The 21766-nt window shown below is 45.6% G+C and overlaps 1 protein-coding gene across 1 annotated transcript in view; it reads right to left on the minus strand.

Annotated features, from left to right (window-relative positions):
* adgrl1a (adhesion G protein-coupled receptor L1a) overlaps positions 1 to 11825 on the minus strand; it is a 38029-nt gene extending 26204 nt beyond the window's left edge. Inside the window, exons 1-3 of the mRNA XM_008291176.1 lie at positions 11620 to 11825; positions 9889 to 9998; positions 3460 to 3474 (exon numbers count right to left, since the gene is read on the minus strand). Coding sequence (XP_008289398.1) covers positions 3460 to 3474; positions 9889 to 9998; positions 11620 to 11819 — 325 coding nt within the window. The 5' untranslated portion in view covers positions 11820 to 11825. The remainder of the gene's footprint in view (positions 1 to 3459; positions 3475 to 9888; positions 9999 to 11619) is intronic.
* Positions 11826 to 21766: the final 9941 nt, after the last annotated feature.

Here is a 21766-nt window from a genome sequence, read left to right on the forward strand (position 1 = left end):
CAAATAGTGACAGAGAGAAGAAGAGAGAAATAAGGAAGGAGAAGGAATAGGCTCCCAATGTGTTTCCGCTTCCTTTTAGACTACAAGGGGGATCAGGTCTTAGGAGTAAAAACACAATACAACACAAACAGCCACACACATACACCCTTAGGACACACACGCTTTCAAACAATGCATGCAAGTACACACTGTCCAGAGAGTGGAAGAGGCAGGTGTCAAACTGGCACCTTTATCAACCCAAACATTCACCCCAGAGAATACCCTTCACTGAGACCAAAAGCAGGCAACAGCAAGAGATAGTGTCCGTTGAAAGCAAAGTCTTATCTGCCTCGGTGTGAAGCTGACACTGAGTGACAGGAAAGTTGATCAGGACACAGTTGCAGAGGCTACAGGCTGCAGATACAGTAGATGACAGAGGAGCTTACCCTATACTAGCTGACTGAGACTTGAGAGGTAGGGTAACAACAAGCCTGCATGGCTGTAACATTAGCTCAGCCTGCCACCGCCCTGAGTGCCCCCCACCCCTCCTCCCTCCTGCTCTGAATCAGGTCTCTTAGAGATACTGTCTCTCCATAACAGTCCTGAAACCAGCTGCTGTGTTTTATATTCATGACCACCTGCTTCACTCACTCACCTCTCTGTTCTTTGGCTCTAACAATGCAGCGACTTCTGCATGTACAGTCAATCCTCTCACACTCTTCCCTATCTCCCTGTGCCACTGAAAAGGGTGTCTGCACTACCTTGGTCACATGACTGTGCTCGTGTGTGGTGGGTCATTCCTAATGAGGGGATGCTGCCTGACTCATCGTCTCTATAGCAACTGCTTTTTCTGTCTTTCTCCATTCACAGTCATTCTTTGTATTTTCCTGTCACATAATGCAATGATTTCTCTCTCATTCCTTTTCACTTTTCTAAATCACAGGCAGAGACTGATGGTTGTGCGAGTGATGGTTTTGTCCTTGTTTGCTCCTCAATCCCACCTTCAATGGAAATGCTGGGATTGTGCACAGTAGTCTAACACTGCTTCTCTTTCTTGCCTCGAATCCTTCAGAAGCAAACAAACTGGACATAAGAAAACTCTTGTTTGGTCCTGTCACCAGTGATAAAGGAAATGTTGTAATGATGTGGGTAGTGTACCCTGCTAGACTGTCAGCAAAAAGGGTGAGTAAAGGGAAAGAGGGAATGATGGGATAGGAGAAGGCGGCTGACGCCGACATAATAGCCTGACATCCTAAAATAGCCTCACAGTAGGTAGGTGGGTTGACAAAGTGTTGGACATTCATTGAACAGTGACATCACCTCACGATGCACGCCATCCCGAACCCAATCTGTCAATCAGCTGATCAATCAGTGAAGATTAATTTGACAGACAGGGGCAAAACACAAGTCTGGAATATTAATTCAGCCATAAACAGAGAAAGGAAGTGTGTTTAGCAGCAGTCGAGGGGTATTCATTTTAGTGTTAGTGGGAGGAAGAGTAGTAAATAAATATAACCAGTTGGGTGAGGTGGAAGCAGGAGGAGGAGGAGGTGTTTTGTAGCTCTCTACTCCACCACAAGCAGGGGGAGTGAGCTAAAATGGCTGCTTGCGGTGGAAGAAAACTGTGAGACAATGATCCATGTTAATGAAAAGCTATGGACACAACGACAGACAAAGGGCTCCATAAACCGGTTAATGGCAAGCTCTGTAGGAGTTAATTCCTCCAACATATGGATCCAGCCATGATGCCAGGCAGGGAAATGGCTGAGACTGAGACAGATGTGAGTAGGGGGGTTCAGAGAGAGTTGAGGAGGGTGGGGGACTGAGAGGGGGAGTTAAGGCTCATTGGAAAGCTGGAAAGCTGGCCACTACTCTTGTCCTGACCTTGGATGTGGGTCAGGTCTGTCTTTGCTCTTTAAGAAGCTTGTGATTGAGGTGCTTGACCATGCTGATTGGGGCTCTTTAGGAGTGCTTGTGGCAAAGCCTGACTGCATCAGAGAAGCCATTACAAGGAGCCAGAGCATTCCCCAAAGGGGGATACACCTCCCTCCCCCATCCCCTCTCCTTGAACACATAAGGTACCAAAAGGGGATGGACTGATGTGGGCAGGTAATGAAGGGGGAGTGGGGTGGGTCAGGGGTTGGGTAGGGGGTTACTGTGCATGTGCAATAAAGAAAACAGCGAGGTGGCAGTGACAAACTGTACAAAGAGACAGAGAGAGAAGGAGGAGGAAAAGAAGTGTAAGAGATGCTTAAAAGAGCCTGCGGCTGCTTGTGATGGCCAGATGCGATCTGAGAGATAAACCAATCAGAGAAAGACGAGAGAAAGAGATCGAGAGAAAGGGAGGATGAGAAACACAACGGAGAAAAAATAAGCAGTAAGTAAAGGGACAGTGAAAGAAGAGGAGTTAAATGGATTTGTGATTGATTAAAAAATGAATAGTGACAGAATGAGAGGATGCTGAAGAACCTGGAAATGGCATACTGTAACAATGATCTGACAGCAACTTTTGCCCAGTTACTGTGTTATCTTTAACACAATGTTTTTGCCTTGAATATTACAGCAACGACAAATCGGTCCTGGGAAACGAAAAAATAAAAGGAGGGAAGAGACACAGTATGGAGAAAAGGAGCAGTTGAACAATGTGTAGAGAAAGAGAGAGAGAGAGAGCGAGGGAGAGAGCGACAGAGAGAGCCAGAGAGAGAGAGAGAGAGAGAGAGAGAGGGAGAAAGAGAGAGAGTGAGAGAGGGAGAGAGAGAGAAAGGGAGAGAGTGACAGAGAGAGCCAGAGAGAGAGAGAGAGAGAGAGAGGAGAAAGTTTTTTCTTAGATCTGTGGGGATAGATAAATCGCAGCAGCAAAATGAGTGGAACACTATCCAAGAAATGTGAATATGAGGTCTGAATAATGAGAGATGTGCATTGTCAAGTGTGTGAGGCAACACTGTGAAGATGAAAATGGTTTTTTAAAGGGATGGAGAAAAAAAAAGAGGAAAGATTTGCCATCCACGAAATGATATGAATGCATGTTTTCTGTACACTTAGGCTCAGATGTGCTACTTCATAGAGGAAAGGAATGAAGTTAATTTCTCGTTTATCTCTCACAGATACTGGGCTGACCTTCCGTGTGTGTGTGTGTGTGTGTGTGTGTGTGTGTGTGTGAGTGTGAGTGTGAGTGTGAGTGTGTGTGCATGCGTGCAGGTCAGGCTGATGTCATCAGAACCAAGGAGGAAATCTAGAAGGATTTTAGAGTTTTGGTTACAAGTCAAAGAGAGATAGAAAGAGAAGGGCAGACGAGGCGATTAGAGATCGAGAAAGAAAAGGGAGGGATATCAACATCAAACATGACCACTACACAAGGTGCTGGGTTAGGAGGGAATATGGGGGGAGGAAGGGAGACAAGGGAGGAGGAGGAGGAGGAGGAGGAAGAGGAGGAGGGAGGAAGGGGCGAGCTGTGGTTGTTATGTTCATTGTGGTCTTTACCTTTTTGATCCACTTCTATTCAAGCATCGGAAAAAGGAGAAAGAGGGAGATAGAAAGATACAAGAGAAAGACAGTAAGATGGAGAGAGAGAAAGAGAGAGAGAGAGAGAGACAGAGAGAGTGAGAGAGAGAGAGAGAGAAAGTAAAGAGAATGAAAGAAAAACAGAGGTGCAGGAAAAAAGAGAAAATTGAGATTAAATAAAATGCTGTCCTTTCTCTTTGTCTTTTTTTTTTTTTTTAAAGCAAGTTATCTGTCTGTGTTATGGTTGGCTACTCAGAGAAAGGATGGCTCAAATGGAAAATGAGAAGGGGAAAATGGCCTGACCTGGGTTTAAATCCATTTCCATTTCATTTCAGATTTATCAATAATCCCCCAACAAAACAATCCACCCCCAACCACACACTCTCGACCCCACCTCCACCCATCTTATTGCCACATCCCTCCCTCGCTCCCTCCCATTTTCCCTTATGCCCCGAGTGCAGCTCCAGGAACCTGGTGGAGAGAGAAACCATGGGAGAGCATCTTTGTGCCGTAGGCCTCTTCAGCTGTGGAAGTAAACAAAGAGTGGGAAAGGTAGAGGAAGAGATGCAGGAATGGTGGATGGAAAGGTGGTGATGAATATGTCTCTATCTGTACTAGTTGTCTTAGGCAAGATCATTGAATCCCTCTCTCCTGCGCTCTTTCCAAACACAGTCTGTGTTGACATTAGAGCAGTCCCTTGATCTAAAGAAAGCAGTGCTTTTGGCTTTGCTCAATTTACAGAGTCAGGATGCCTGCTATAGAAGCCAGCAAAAACACTCAACCCATCGACCATCCAATCAATGGGGAGCTGCTGGCTTGCCTGGCCGAGACTGGCTCATCAAAGAAAAAGAGAACAAACAACAGGGGAAAGGGAGGGCTTGACAGAGTGGAACGCCTCAGAAACACAGACAGAAACCAAGAGACACAGTTGGGGGGAGGGGAGAAAAAAAAAGAGGGTAGAGACAAAAGAGAGATGAGAGAAATGTCTACAGCGGTCTCATCACACACAAATCAATAGGTTGGTGTGTCACACTAAGGCCTCAGCTGACTCGAACAGGTAAGGTGTGGTTCCTTCAATATCCATGACGCTGTTGTCATGTGGCAGCGTTTGAGGAGGAGCACGCAAGGATCTCAGCTCCGCCTTTCACAGCACAGCACTGACACCCGCCTTTCCTCTGTGTTTGCCGAGGCACAAGTGGTGTGCGAGTGGATCTTCATGTCTCTCGGGAAGAGACGTGTCAAAAGGCACATGGCTGGTGGATCCCCGCTGCGAGCGAGATTGTTGTGTATGTGTCGTGGGAAGTCTGATGTCCCCGGGGGAGTCCTGTGAAACTGTCACGACACATTGCAGGGTTGCTCATAAAGAAAAAAAAAAAGTGAGAGAAAGACCAATAGAGAGAGAGAGACAGACAGATAGATGTAAAGAGACAAACAGCAGGCAAAACAAAGGTAAAACGGACTGTTAGCAGCAGTACTCTGAGCTGTGTGGGGGACGGCCTTGCACCTTGGCAGAGGCAGCATCGGTATCAGCAGCCACCCTAATCATTTATCATCTTATGCCAAGATCAAACTGGACAAACAACCTCCACGAAGACCTGGGGAATGGAAGCCATTTGCAGCCTAGAGGAGTAAACATGGCAAAGCAACGAGTGCAAATACTGAGAGGCCGGGGCGGTGGCAAAAAAAAAAAAAAGCGTTACATCCCCGCCACCAACTGTGAGTGCAATCATTAGCTCCAAGGTTAGGGGAGGGAGAGACCGGCCATAGAGCATCCAGAGCTTTCATCGTCACTGAAGCAGCTGCAGGAGGTGCATGGAGACACTAGAATCCAGCAGAGCCAAAACATATGGAGCTTCCCCCTATGGTCGAGGGATCTTCTGGCCGCACGTACTGAGCTTCTCCACTTCATGCAAGTATGAGCCCTTAAAAAATGGCGAGCTAAATACAGAGTGGGTTTATCTGAGCAGGAGGAAAATGATGTGTGATGCACAGCGAGTGGCATGGAGAGAGAGAGAGAGAGAGAAAGACAGAAAGGGAAAATAAAACCTCTTCAATGCTGCAGAGAGAAAGAAAAAACATAAAGGAGATGGAAGACTTCTCTTGACTCCATTTCTTCTATTCTTGGTTGTCCTGAAAAATAGACACAAAGCACAGGCACACACCAGATCATCACGCATTCCTCGGGACACACACGCACACACACACAGAAAACAGAGAAAAGAGACAGAAACTCATCAAACTGTCCTCACAGAGAGCTGAAGGTTAGTTTAAGGCCACCTTGGTTGTTTGTCTGATTCATTCAACATTTCTCTTTCAGGGCTCTTTTGAGAAATAAGCCACTGCCCTCTCTCCCCTTAATCACTCTGCTCAGCGCTCTCTACAACCCTATCAATTACTCCCACACTAATGAGTACAGCTAGAAACACACTCTCTCAAATACACACACATATTGTCGGAGCATTGCAGGACAACAGCTCTGTCTCTTTTACAGAGCTGAGAGATTGCGTGTCCTCTCTGGCTTCTTACGTCCTCATCCCCCCCCTCCTCTCTGTTTTCTCCTTCTCGCACTTACATTTTTCACGGTTAGGAGTCATCCCTTTCCATGGCCTGAGCAAAGACTCCTGCTTCTCATTCACCAAACATTTATGAGCCCCACGTCTAATGGTGTCCCTATACATATTAATAGAATTTCATTTTCAGCTACATCAAAGTGTTTCCTCTCCTCCCCTGAAAACTTGTCATATTACAATGCCATTATTCCTTCTACTGACAAACTCTTCCCGACAAGTCAACTATCATTTCCAGCGGCTTTGTGTCCAAAAAGCGATGTCTCATAATGAATAGGCAGTGCTGAATACATTTGTGGGGAAGAATCAATTTTCTAAAGTGAAACAGCGGCAGAGTAACAAAATATGAATGGAAAAGTGGAGGATATGGAGTAAAGCTAAGATGCTCTGCAGAATCTCTACTGTACTGCCTGTACAGTTACCTGCATTGTGCATATTAACAAGATAAGTCACAGCTGATGAAATAGCAGAGGCACAACACCAGGTCTAATGGCTCTGGGATAGCTGGCATGGATGGTCCCAATGGAGAGCATTAGGAATCAATAATGATGTAGAACTGTGTCCTGAAGAAGGAGGAGGGAGGGGGACAGGTAGAGTCCTCTCGTGGGGTAGATTTACTTTGACTCGGTGTACATCTGTGTTAAGACTGCAGTGTAGGCTTTTCACCGCAGTAAACACATGCTGCAGCTGTGTCCACGGATCTGTGATGTCTTAATGGAATCCAGCAGGCTGTGACAGTGTGAAATGAGAGTTCAGTTGAGCCATTTTGTCTTGCTCTGTTCCGGATGGCAAAAACAATGCTACGTGGCAGGGGGGCCTTGCAGGGCTTTTTTACTCGATGAGATATGATTTGACTTGTTGGCGGATGTTGTATTTTGCCAAGGCGATCCCACACACAGCAACACACAAACACACGTTCAGGACGCTCGTGTGAGCGCCGCCAGCAGAGGTGTGTGTGTGTGTGTGTGTGTGTGTGTGTGTGTGTGCGTGTCAGCTCCGCTCTGGCTGTCACCTTGCCGTTTCAGGTGACTGGCAACATGGCGTCCGTGTGACACAGGCGCCACTCACATAGAGGACCCTGTCAGATGCAAACATCACACGCAGCCATCAACACGACTGCACACAATCTCAGCTGGTATGACACACCGGCTTAACATATCATCTCTCTGCCGTTCACCTTTTTGTCGAGACAACCAACGAAAAACATGCGTCAGCCTCGGATGATACCAGAGTGCCCAGCATCCCTAGCCAGACGTGAACGATGGGGCATTACCAGAGCGATTAGCAGCAGCAAATTCAATTAATCTTGACAAATCTCTGCTGAGGCAGAACTGAGGAGAGCGACGCGCCCCCTCTCCTGGTAATTAAAAGTGGCCGAGTTGAGTGGCGTGTGGTGCGACGGTGACTAGGTTTTGGGATGAACAGTTCCAGCTCTGAGTCTGAATGTGTCAGGTCGTATTTAGTTTGTCAGACGAACACAAATACGTAGAGCAGCCTTCGGTGCGGGCTGTGTGCATACCCGTGTATGCATACTTGTTTCTATTTTTGTGTAGGAGTGTGAATGAGTGGAGCACGCTTGCGTTTCCTTAGCGGAGGAGAGTGGCAGAGGACAGGGGTAATTGGCTCTTTTTTGTCACCTCAGACAGGCGGGACTTTTCATCATAGAGGGATCAGCTTCCAATTTTCTAAGCCGCGCCATACTTCAGACGCAATCAACAAAGTTTTTTTCCAAACACGGGGACGAAAAATGCAAGTCAGCAGCTATTTAATCATCCCTTTGATTGCCTTGCGGAGAGAGAACAAGCTCCATTGTGCAGTCAGAGGGAAAAAGACAGGGGTAGAATGCATGAGGAGAAGAAAGCAGGTACAACTAAGCTACGCCACCTTGACCCTCTATTGCTGATACAACACAGGACACCAAGCTACAGCATCTCTCCAACTATCAGAGGACTAACAAGCAAAGTCACGTCACTATAGAGGGTCAGCGTGACCGCCGTTAAAATCGAGTGAAATGCAGGGGAACAGAGGCTAGAGGACACTTGAGGAGAACACTTGTTGCCACTTGGAAGGCTGTGAAGAAAAGATTCACACCAAAGAATAATCCCCAATGCAAGAAACCCAACTTCTTATCTGTGACTGGGGCTGCAACCTGACATAACAAAGTCTCTCAAAAGGTAGACTGAGGACACAAAACCACTGAGCAGAGGAAGAGCAGAGATTGAAAGAAGTGCTTGAAAGTCCCTGGATGGTTGCATATTTAAATATTTGTCCAACCTGTAAAAAAAAACAAAAAACAGAGACAGTAGAAGAAACTGGATAGAATGGAGTGATAAGATACTGTGGTAGACTGACGGACAGAGAGCAAAAATAGAAGAAAAACGAGTTTTATAGGAAGATGGATAAAGATTTAACACCCTGGAGTGCAGGCTGACAGTGAAAGATAGAAAAGGAGAATTCAGAAAAGGGGGAGTTAAGAGAGACGAAGAGAGGTGATGATGGCTGAGAAAGATAATATGCAAAGTGAGCGTGAGTGAGAGGTTGGAAGAAGAAGAATAAAGGAGGTTAGTGGTTTGGCTGGATCTCAGTCCTGTGGCTCACCACAGCATCTGCACCTAAGGAAAAAAAAAAAAGAGACAATCATCCCATACCCTCCCCTGATAAATTAAACATCCCCCACACCCCGATATGATTAATGTCCTCTTGTCCTCCCCACCCGACCCCGACACCCTCATACGCCCATCCACCTTTTCCTGCACCCCAACTCTGCTTCTGCCCAGTGCAGGGGAGCCCCACTGCCCCTCCCCTCCAGCCAGGTGCTCCTGCACAGTGAGGGGATCAATGCTGAGAGTAATAATACATGAGAGGGAGGGGGGGGGGACACTGAGCGGAGATTTTCACATGAGCGAGGATCAACACAACACCACGTAATCCTTGCTGTGTCTGCTCCTTTGGCTGTGCGAGTGTGCTCTTGTTTGTGTGTACATGCTTGCTCAGAAAGGAGGAGTCGAAGGGAGACGGGAAAGAGAGCAACCGTGTGTCCCCCTTTCGCGAGTGTGAGGCAGACTTGTGTGTGCGCGTGCAGGCATGTGCACATGTCACACCTGCCACGGAGTTTTGAGCAGTGCAGTGAGGAAGTCAGCTGTTACCATGGGGACATTAAAATGTGTGGTGCTCCAGGTCATGGGGTCTAAAATAAGCCCTTTGCAGTTTGTGTTAACATTTCCTATTGTGAGGGGCGGCGTACACACAAACACCCCCTGCCTTAAAGTCTCACTGCGCCCAATTTTAATTTTTATTGGAAATCAGAGGGACAGCAAAGGTGTTTGGCACCAGATAAAGGCAGTGGCATGCCCCCGAGTTAATCAGTGCGTGAGTGTGGGGCGGTGTGTGTTACACTGCTGTGATTGCCAATAAGGGCTGACCCCATGTTTGCAGTGGGTGTGCGTGAAGTGCTTATCGGACCCTGTGTTTGTGGAGCACCTTCCCCCATGTGAAAATCCCTCTCAGCTACTGGTGCGTCACTCTGTCAATGAAGAAAAAAGGTTTAGTGCTCTGTGAGTGTGTGCATGTGTGTGCCTGTGCAGTGCACGAGAGAGAAAGAGCAGAGAGACAGAGAGAGCAGGTGAGGAATGACTGTTTTTGTTTTGACTGTGTTGAGAAAATCCAGAGAGAGCAAGTGTGCACATGTCAGTGTAAGAATGTCATTCTTTTGAGGGTTTGGGGAGGGGTTGAAGAGGGGGCAAGAGGTTCAGGTGGGGGCAGAGAAAGGGATGGGAGGGGTGGTGAATGGGGTGAGGAGGGGTGGGGAGGCTGGAGAGGGTGACGGGGTCTCAGTACTCACTGTAGGGGACACACTCATACTGGATCTCCAAGTACTTGTAGGTCCCTGGGCAGGGGTCCGGGAACACATCCGACCCTGCTACCACCACGCACTGAGTGCGATTGTTACACCTGTGAGATGAGACAGTCAAGGGGAGGAAGGGAGAAAAGAGAGAGGGAAGGAAGTAAGTGATACAAAAAATGACGAGTGCCATTGTAAGAAAGACGAAGAAGAGTGGTTAAAAAAACATCTTCAGGCTCTGAAAGACAGAGGGAACGGTAGGGAAGGGAGTAATTTCACACTAGACTAGATCATGTGACAGGTGCACCCGAGGGGAGGTGGGAAAGAGAGGGGGAGGGAGAAAGGGGAGAAAGGAGTGGGATGAAGGATACAGAGAAGCAAGGAGGGAGGGAAGAGGCAGAGAGAGGGCGAGTGACGTAACAGCCTCGTCTCCTGGGGGATTGTGAGTGAGAGCAATTAGAGGTGAGAGAACAGGGAAGGACGAGGGGGGCTAAGGCAAATACTCTACACCACACGCACAAGGAAAACATTCATATGCACATAATACCTACATCTAAACCGCACTGCCGCATGCCTTCTCACGTTTGCACATCCCGAGAAACACATAGACGCGCAGGACACACATCTGCGCACACACACACGCACTCATTCATTCTCAACACATAATCCTTCTCTATCCAGCGTTGAGCATTTCTCCCCTGTGCAGTCTTTCTTTCCCTTCATATCTCAAATCTCTGCTGCAGTCACTCTATCATCCCATCATTTCTAGAAGTCTCTCTCCTTCCTTTACCCCCTCTCTCAATTCTCTCCTCCACCCCCTGCTACTTCCCTCCCTCCCTTGCTCTCTCCACAAGCTAGCACCCAGTGCCTCCATTACATGCATGATGGATGGCTGGGAGAGGGCTTCCATTGATCTGTGCTCAGAGGAAGCAAATGATGAGCGCAAACACAGAGAGCAGCGTTAGGAAGCCCTACAAATACTCCTGTAACAATCCCAAACATATGCATTCTCATCCTCTCACAGCCATGCACATGAATTTCTCGCCAGGATGCAGTGCTGTTCTGCTCAGAAAAAGGATGCTGACTTCAGTATTTCCCACAAGATAAATCTGTATTGAAAAGTTTGGGTACTCATGGACAAACTGCATATTAAATTATTTTCTTTAAGTGAATAAGAGTCAATGTAAGCTCTGTAGCAAACACGTAACCTTTTTTTAACTATGCTAATGCTCTGTTCCTTTATATTTCACATACTTAAAAGTACTATACTACACTATACTTAAACAATATGTAAACTTTGGGTGCTGTTTGTAATCTCAGAACTTCATTCCTTATTAGGACATAACGAGCTTGTTAGAATTTGTTATCATGTCCAGAATTGTCATTAGGAATTGTCAGCTGATGATTCTTTCTACTATTTAGTAGCAGCTCAGTAAAGTCTCCAAGTCTCTTTCTTTAATTTAAAAATCTTAATGATTTAAAAAACTTAAAATAAAAACTAAATATGCAACTGTTTAAAAAAAAAAACTGCTTCCTGCAGGAGCTGTATTTACTTTTCACTTTCAAAATGTGCAATTTGCCCAAAGGTGCCCAAGCCTTACACCTCAGGAGGGAAAGCAGGAAATTCTGGAGGAATTATGTTGTGTGAAATAGTATCTTGTTTCCTCTGCCAATACGAGGCTCTGACTCTGCACAAACACACGCACAAGATCTAAACAGATCAATAGTTACCTCTGTGACATTATTTTGAAGGCGTCGGGAAGGTAGCACTGCACATTCTCCATCTGGAAGGGGTCTGCGTCACAGATCTTGTCATCAGTGCGGCCATAGTTGGCCGTCTCAATCATGATGACATCACTTCCTGGGCAGCGCAGCTCGATCGGGTAGCCTTCACAGGCCAGCTCTCGACGCATCAAGCCGAAGGGCATCATTGACCGGCTCAGAGCTGGAGCGGAGAGAAGGAGAGAGGCAAAGTTATCGATAATTCAATGAACCTTAATACTTTTAGGAGGCACTTCATTATTCAACCTAATTGTAAATATTATGTGCAGTGTTTGACAAGAGCAGGTGGACTGGAAGTAGTTCCTATTGTCCTCATGTAAAACACAAATTAGATATTATTGACTGGCCTTCAAAGAGCAGGAATATTTCAGCTCTGTTGATGCACAGCCTGCCCATCCAGTTTCCACAATGAAACATCGCAGATCACATATTGGCATGAGGGATTTGCAGACATACCAGCTTCTCCAATGAGATATTACAGCACTTGTGAAACAAACTGTGAGAGATTCAAATGTTAACAAACTCCTACACACAGCAAGGCAGCAGCTTATCATCCTCATCCCCACGCCACAGAAGAACTGTATGCCCTCTCTAGCATCTTTTTTCCACCTCAACAAGGCATCAGAGTGGAACCTTTGGATTCAGTCTGAGCAGAAGAGGAAGTAACGGTAGAACAAGCAAAAAAAGAGAGAATTAGCATCTGTGCACACTTTCACCTCTGATGTGTACACCATTTGCACACCCACTGCTGGTAATCAGCCGTCTGAGAGGCATGTCAATGTACTGCTGTGGCTCTGTGTGGAGAAGGGTCAGCGGGGACAGCGGGGTACTCAGGGTTAATCGCTGAGCCAGGCTGAGAGGCATGAAAGAGGGCTGCGAAGAGGTGCTGAGAGAGACACTCATTGTCTCTCTAGCTCTCTCCATAACTGCATACCCTTCCCAACTGCTTCTACATTCAGTCTCACACTCACGCAAAAATAACAAAATGGCTGCCAACTTCCTTTACAGCCCAGGTGAAGGTAGGAGCACAGAAACAGAATAGAAGTAGAGACAGAGTGAGTGATCTAGAAGTGAAGCTGAAGGACAGCCAGTGTTCCTCTGCAGTGAGTCTCATGCCGCTGACTGTGGGAGCTGCTGTCCGTGGTCCTGAACTCACTTAACTCCTTTTGGGAAAATAACATCCCAAGAGTTGGAGCGGCATCAAGGTGTAGAGCTGTCCACTGTCCTGAAGGACCAGAGGACTTTGACTGAAATCTCCTTTGTGATGTTAGCAGGGAGGACATGGCACATATTAGGTTGACAGTGGGCATACTGTCAAATCTAAACAGAGCGGTGCTAGCTCCACTTAAACAGGGTGGAAGTTCTTTATAAACGGAGGCTTTCACTGCACAGCACTCCCCCTGCCAGACGGGCTCAGCAGCAGACAAGGGCCCTGACTCAGCCCCTCTCCCCCACTACTGTTAGTGCTGAAACCCACAGAGCCAGGCTGTTTTCCCTTTCCTGACACTGAGCTAGCACTGCTTAAGTTTCAGCCGCTGTCCATTCAGGAGGAGTGCCCATCTGGGTCAATGTCAATGTCAGTCATTCCAGACATGCTCTGCAGCACTGTGCTACATGATTCACTGCCATCAGACTTGCTCATATTTCTAAATGCCACCCATTTATGCAGCGGGGACTTCAGTTCAGTTGTGTAACTAACGCCATTAAGGCTGAATGACTAGCACAGACAGACTTCAAATCTTTTATGCCTCGCCAGCATGCAGTGCCAGTGCCAAATCACAAAGGCCTAGATGCAAAAGCGCATACTAATTAAAGCACACGGAGATGCAAACAGCAGGCGAGGCCAGACAAACAAGTCCACAGTCAAATGCAAAAACCCACACAAGCAAATTAGCACATACGCAGACGCACTGGGCAGACGAGTGTGCACAGTCACAGTCAAGCACACATACATAAAGACACACATACACACAGAGTTCTGGTGTCACAGTGGGATTACAATGCGTAGTGCCAGTGTGTGGCCTTGTTCTCTTAACTACCCTGTGGTGTAAATACACAGCAGCGTACAGCTGGCCAGCGATTAGAACCGTACAATGAGCCAAGAGGAGAGTAAAAGTGAAGGGGGCCACCAGGAGTGATCACACTTATTCCACTTACACTGTGGACCAACACAACAGGAACATTAGTCCACACCAGAGGTGGCAGATCAGACATTAAATGTACTTATTTGCCAAGCTCACTTAAAATGGTAAATATTTCTTGCTGTTCAGGGCCATCTACTGAACTGAACACTAATATACATACGGTGAAAGTCCTCTGCTCTTGGTCAGAACCCAGCTCGCTTTGACCATTTCTACTGGCTTACTGTGTCCCCTGCCTTCACCCTAAGTCAGCTGGGATAGGCTCCAGCTCCCCCGCGACCCTAGTGAGGATTAAGCGGTGTATAGATAATGGATGGATGGATGGATGGATGAACATTTGTTTTTGTCTCTACATAACCCATCCCATTATCATGGTATTACTCAGACAACAGATCAAACATTACGGCATGTAAGCTCCCATCATCTAACATCAGCATCTTCCAGAGATACAGAAAACTAGACACTAGTCAAACATAAACCTCATCCAAACATTAAATATAAACTTCCCGCAAATAATGCTCCAGAAGATATTTCACACTGGAAATACAACAAGTATACAAACATACAAGCACAGCCCTCTAGACCCAAAACATAGTACACAAATCCAAAGAACACAAATAATGCATCTGCTTCCTTTGCCAAACATTTTATATTTGATCCAGTTCATATTTAACAGTCTATACAGAACAGTCTGAAGAGTTTATCTATCATATGTTTCTTTCCTCCTCCTTTCCTGTGCCTTAGAAAGATATTCAGAAAATGCATAAACATAATTAAAAAGGTATTCGACTCCATTCTTAACACCTATCATCAGAATCAGAATCAGTTTTCTTGGCAAAGTACGTGCACAAATACAAGGAATTTTTTTTGCCCTCAAAGTACTCACACAATCAACACCAGTGCATTTAAACGAAGGTTATAGGTTAAAGAAAAGAAGTAAGTGTTTATCTACTACGTAAAGCTAAAGGTATGTGTGATGAGCATGTTTAAATTAGAAAAAATGTTTCAGGCAAAAAGATGCTGCATTTCGTGAACATGAACCTTTTTAAACAGTATTTGTTGTAAATCATGATACAAAATCCAAAAACCATTAAATGAACTGAATTTCATTCTCTGGCTTATTTAGCTCACAGTATTCACAGATTCTTTCATCCTCAGTCACACCTCACGTTTCTTTATATAGGGCTAATATGCCGCATCTGAACTGTTCACAGAGTGATATCTGAGTTTTAGGTAAATTGTGCTTGACACATTTTTTTTCTTTTGTAATCTTCCTCAAATAAACAATACGATTGTGTGTGTGTGTGTGTGTGTGTGTGTGTGTGTGTATGTCTGGTATATCACCTGTAGCTCTCTGCCTGAAATGTGACGTGTCAAGTGTTTATTTAATCAACTTGAGCTACACTAATCAAGACAGATTTGTTTCGGGGTAAAGGCGAAAACAAAATATAATCATTCTACTAAATCTTTATGATGTATACTAGGTTATAAAAAATCACTAGTGTGGATTTATGCAGATTGGGTTCTATGAACCTAAATCCACTATCTCTTTCAGATCATTTTTTTCCTGCCCAGCTGTTACAGTATATACTTTGCCATAATTGAACACAGTCATTATTGAGCAAATACACTTTAATGGTGGCAGCAACTATGATAACTAGCCTATTTTTGGCACCACTGCAAATCCCCACTTATGCCACATTGTATTGTGTTTCACACCTACATATTTCACACCTACACAACCACTTTTTGACAAGTTACAGTTCTAAGGTGGATTTCACTGCGTAAATACAGGAGGATGTACCTTACATTTACACAGAGATTTTTGAATGGTGTATTCACAAACAGGAATGGAACTTAACTTGAGAGAGTCGGAGTCTCTCTCTCTCTCTCTCTCTCTCTGTGTGTGCGTGCGTGTGTGTGTGTGTGTGTGTGTGTGTGGTGGTGTGCCAGCCAGATGGCCTGAGGCCTAGCTGGAGCTGTGGCTGACTCTGAGCTGAGCTGAGATGAGATGAGCAGAGGATAAGCTTGGACTGGCCATGGGCTACGATTGTCCTTCACTCTGCAGGAATCCATTTAGGTTTCAGGGTCTCTTTAGCCAACACACACAGACAGACGCACACACAAACACACATGGCCATTTAGTCGTGCCTGTCAGACTCATAATAGCCGAATGACAAAGTGTCTTTCTTAGCAGCAGCCATATGCATAGGTGGATGGAATCCCTCACAGTGAGACAATGACTCATCTCCCATGGTATATAAAACTGTGTTAATATCTGTCATCCATGAGAAATGGTTGCCAATTGTCACACACTGATAGTGATATGAGCCAATTCAATAATTATACAAGCTGATTTGCATGGACGTGGCAGTGTGCAGGAGACAGAGGTCACACACACACACAAGACAGGGGCCTGGTGTCACTCCAGGGCAGCTGGTGTGAGAGGCTGAAGCGGTTGGCTTCAAAATAGAAGCTCCATACAAATTAAGAGCAAGAGAGAGAACTGATTGGATTTGACTCATTATCCTCACACAGTAATTAAAGCCTGAGGGTGGATAGATGCTTGGACCATCAGACAAGAACATAATTTTGCAGAAGCCAAGCTAATCTTTATGCACTCATTCTTTTCCATGTTTACAGTCCGAAATCTATTCATACTCTCCTGCGCACGGATGTACGCCCACAAATTTGTGTGAAGATCCAACATAACAAGGAGAGACAAAGAGAAGTGACTTGTGATCAAGAGCTACGACCAGCACTTGAGAAAAGCTAAAAGAAAGTCTTTGTTTGTTATGTCAAACCCAGCTAGGCGAGATGACATTTAGAATTCTTGAAAGTGCACAGTCTGAATAGAAAAAGATTTCCCCTCAATAAAACATTACCTAAAACTTTCCATCATCGCCTATATGCTCTCAAATATAAAAGCACCTTGAGTTCACCATCTCCGACAATTTGACCTTCGACTGTGTTGTCACGGAAGCTCTACGGTGTTTTCTCGGTAATAATTGAGTGAAAAGGTTTGGCCTTGCAGGTAGCCAGTGACATTGCAATTGAGTCACAATAGCAGATTATACTTGTGGAGCTCTGTGGCCCTGTGGCTGACTTGTTAGTTGGCAGACTGTCATTTGGGGGCTGAAATGCGATCAGCCCCTCTTAGTCCCTCTGTCTGTTCCAGCAGTCATCGCCTATTGCTGCGCATTAGCATAGCACTGAAGCAGCGTGCCAGGAAACATTTTCACCTAGAAGTACTGGTAGTTGAGAAAGTGGGCGCGCTGCTGATGAGGTGAGATTCTTGTTACATCATAATTCTAAAAATTAACTTTAAGTTAAGACAGCTACAAGGTGATTACCCTCTTTTTGCCCAGACATGCGGTGGAATATTAAAAGTATACTGCGTACGACTACCCTGCTCTCACCATCAGGACTGGCCAAAAGAACTAACTCTCTCATGAGTTTCAGGTTCTTTTGCAAAGCTGGCGAGGAAGAACAAGTAATTTTACAGTCATTGGACAGAACAGAGAGGTCTCAGTGATGGGAATCCCGCTCTAGCAGAGAATCATCCCGACCAATTTCTACAGCCCTTTATCAGCTTAGCGCTGCATCTTAGCGACTCACTTAGCACTGCGAGTTAGCGTAATGACTCGCTGGAGCATGGCCCGTCACCACAGACAAGCTGAGGCGATGCGGCCAGAACTGTCACATTCAGGCAGCCTTCAAGCTGAGGAGTTGTGACAAAGTGACATGCTGAGACAAACCTAACGGCCTAACATGAGGGTGCAAGGGGTGGGGGGGGCAGCACGAGCTTGTGGGACAGTGTGTGTGTGCGTATGGATGGGGAGGGGGGTAACGCTGGCCTCAAAGCTAGGATGCTATCTCATCTCTGCCTCCTCTGCCTGTCTGCTACAGGCAAAGAAGACAGAGGAGATGAGATGAGGAGTGACTGTACGGGGAGTCACCAGCCTTGCTATAAGGTCAGAACACAAAGCAGCGCCAAAATGACATACATCCAGTGTGATGGAGCCAACTCAAGCTAACACACAGGGACGGAGAAATGGAATGGCAGAGCAAATGAGACAGGGTAACAATAGAAAAAGATAGAAACCTTCAAATGAGATTCTGGCAGAAGATGAGCATAACGACTGTTCTTTGTGAAGGCGCAAGGTCACAGACATAAAAGGAATGAGGCAGATAGATTCGTGGAAGAGAAGACCTCCCATTGTTCGGATCTGCTCAACACAGACAGCCTCACTCCTCAGCAGCCCAGTCCTCTAACTGAACTGAATTACTGCACAGCCCATAACATTACATCATTCATAAGAGAATTAAACGTGCCCCCGCTGGAAAGAGATACACACACACACACACACACACACACACACCCTCATGCAACACATGCCCATGCATTGGCAATGATGCAAATGCACACACATACAAATTCTTGCAGGCATATACACACAAGTCCTAACCCTCATTCATCCTCAACCTCGAGAACTCTCATTGTGTGTCGACAAACTTTGCTGTGGGGGAAACTAGCAGGCATAGCAGAGAGATTAAGACAGGCGGTTAAAAAGCCACTGAGACACTGAACAACACACACACACACAAACTTGAGGAGGGAGGCAAGGCGAGACGTGCTCATACTGTCAAACCACTTCATTGCTGGCCCTGGCGTCTAATTATGCAATAAAAGTGCCTCAACAGGGGGAAACGGCATAGCCCAAAATAAAAATCAGCCTGCCTAAAAAGTAGGAGATTCACCCGGTGTAAAATATCCTCCATCTCCCCAGGGAGGGGAGCTGTGCTACAGGCCCAGCACAGCTCTATTCTGTTCTCTGTTTTCAGCACATATCACAGGAGGCAGGCCAGCAGACACTGAGTCAGACCCAGATTCATATAAACAGTGTGGTGGAGTAAAACTGCAGGTGCTGCAGGGAAACAGCCACGGGGAGAAGGGAAGAATGGAAAAGAGACAGAGACGCAGGGAGAGCAATGTGAGGAAGATGGTGAGAGACTGAAGACAAGAAAGTGATAGGAAAAAGGAATGAAAGTGAGAAAGTGAGGAGGAGGGACGGGAAGACTGAGTGAGTAGCTTGCAAGGCATGCTGTCAGAAAGATGTGTGTGAGTGCATTTGGAAAACTTGCAAGTCGCATCCAGAGACCTGTTAGGAAAGATGAGTGTCAAAGCCCAGCCCTGCCACTGCATTAGACACTTAATTAACCTCCTTATACACTAAGCCAAAGGCTTGGATGTGTGGACAGTGTGCGTGTCTGTGTGTATTTTAATGTGCATGTTTATGAGCTGATCCATTTGCAAGTACTTGCACTTAACTACAGTGTGCAGCATTTTGGATGCTCCTATAGTTTTCATACATACAAAACAAAAATGGATTTGGTTTTAAGACTCCATAAATCCTCTTACACTTGTGTACCATCTCATCCACCTGTAGTGCAATGAACATACTACATAACATATGTTTCCTCTTCTATGTGTTTTTTTTTCTTTTTGCCTCAGCGCCATCCCTCGATCCCTCATCCAATTTCATTCACCCGGAAACTCTCTCATTTACCCTCCCCATCCGTCCTCTTCACCTCCCCCTCGTTCTCTACATGTCTTCATTTCTCCTCTCACCCTAACCCTTCACCTCAAGTTTTCCCCTCTTCCTCCCTTCGGATTTCGTTCTCCTCCTTTACTCCTTCTCACCATTTCACTGGCCTCATACTCCTCTATCTCTCTCCTACGTTTCTTTCTCTCCCCCCTCTCTTTACTTTCTCTGCCCTTGGCTGCCAGCTGTAAGCTGCTGCTGGTAATTATCAATCTGCAGTCCGCAAAACACATGAGAAGCAAATGCTCACATTCACAAGTGCACAACATGCTTGACACATACACACAGGCACTTCTGCACACACTCATGGAAACTGCACTCTTGGACACATACGCACAGTCCTTCACGGCTACAAAGCCTCAAAGTTACACAGCGAGGCCCTGAGAGAAAAGAGGCAGCTATCACACGACTGCACAAACAGGAACACAGTCCCCAATCCTTTATGTAGGAGCTTGTTTGCAGTACACAAATCAATGTACACAAACTAACATGCCCCTGCACACACACAACTACAAGCAAACGCAAACACACAAACAAAATGGGCACAAACACACATACACTAACCCTGTGAACGAATGAATAAACAAAATGGCACAGCCCCTGTATACAGGCGCAGACACATGAGAGTGGCGCGCGTCATCTTCAAAGGGAGGTTTGAAAGAACACACCGCCTCGACACCCCGGCCTCTCCCTCCTTCTCCCACCCACCCCTAACTCCCAATATATGTTCAAAGGCCATCCATTAACCTTTCACTCACACAGGCCTCTCTGTGATCTATTGCTCTCAGCCAAGGGCTTTGAAGAGCACAGCAACCCCCAGCACCGGAGAGCGAGCGAGGAGGTAGCAAACGAGAGATGAGAGAAAGACAGAAGGTAAAAGAGAGAAGGAAAGAGAAAGGAATGACAACGACAAGAGATGCGCACTGTTAACAGATGGCAGGCAGAGGGTAAGCAAAGGAAAACAGAGCGACTGGGGGGAGGTGGCAGGATTAATCTCGAGGAGGGAGGCTGGATAGAAAGTGTAGTAAAGCGATAGGCTGGGGAAGGTTGAAAATGGACGGAGAGCAAAAACAGTGATAGAGGGACTAGAAAAAGGGGCCACGAGAAAAATAGAAGACCACTAAAAAGGGGAAGGACATCACAACGCAGAGAGAGGGAGTAATAGCCGAGGTGTTAGGGGAGCGAGAGCAGAGAGATTGGATGAAAATGAGAGGTGAGTGTTTGGAGTGAGAGAAGTGAGAAGCACTGACTGTTGTTAATAAGGTGGGGAAGCAACAAAAGCTTGAAAACACACACAAGAGGCATGGAGGGAGAAACCAGAGGGGGGAAAAAGGCCTTTACAGCAGTTCTTTATTGCAAAATCCAGATGATACAATATTCACAAGACACTAGATTGGCAATTAGTGTCAGTGAAGCCTGTGATTTCAGCTTTATGAAGGAGAAAAAAAAAAACAGAACAGATATTCAAGGGTCATTTTTCGACAAAATGTGAGCGTTTACGCCTCCGATTTCTGGGTGTGTTCACAGAGAACACATAACCAGCCAGTTGTGAATGCCTTGATCAATAAAACTCTAGCTATTAGAAACTTGAAAATGAAACTTGTCTGTATAATTTAAAATTTGTATCATTTAAGTCCAGCGCAAGTCATTTGCCTGTCTGGAATCCTGCAACTAATACTTGGAGAATGGCCCATAGCGACACAGAGCTGTACTGTTATACAGCAATTCATGAAAAAAACCCCAGCTCCACTCTTGAGAGTACTTTCCATTTGAACTCAATACTCAATAAACTCACACATCACAGAGATGTGAAACACACATACCTGAATATGATAATAACACTGAAGGCACCATGTACGATTAAGTACAAATAATAAATCAGCCCAACTTAAACAGTAGCAGGTTGGAGCAATGAGAAGAAAACGTGAACCTGACAGGTTATAACAACCCTGTCTCCAAGAAATTATGTTCATATATTGTGTTTCCAATTACAGTGTTCTCGGTGGCAAACATAATCGCTGGCTGGATTATGTTCACAGGCAATGTTTTTGTTTTTCTTTCTTTCTTTCTTTTTCTAAATAAATGAAGTGCAACATGTATGAATTGCATCAGCGTTGTTAGGATGGTGGCCAAGTAGCGGGTGAGCATGATTTACACACCAGAGATCAGGGTTCACTCAGTATCATTATATGTCAGTATTACTTTCTTTCAGAATCTATTTACTGATGTCAGTCAATTCCATATGAAAATATTTTCAAAAATTATTCAACATTTTCCCTGAGGTTTGCACCAAAGGGATCAATAAAGTTCTATTCTATTCTATTCTATTCTGTTCTATTCTATTCTATT

Source organism: Stegastes partitus, unplaced genomic scaffold (genome assembly GCF_000690725.1).
Source record: "Stegastes partitus isolate 25-593 unplaced genomic scaffold, Stegastes_partitus-1.0.2 Scaffold721, whole genome shotgun sequence".
Lineage (NCBI taxonomy): Eukaryota > Metazoa > Chordata > Actinopteri > Pomacentridae > Stegastes > Stegastes partitus.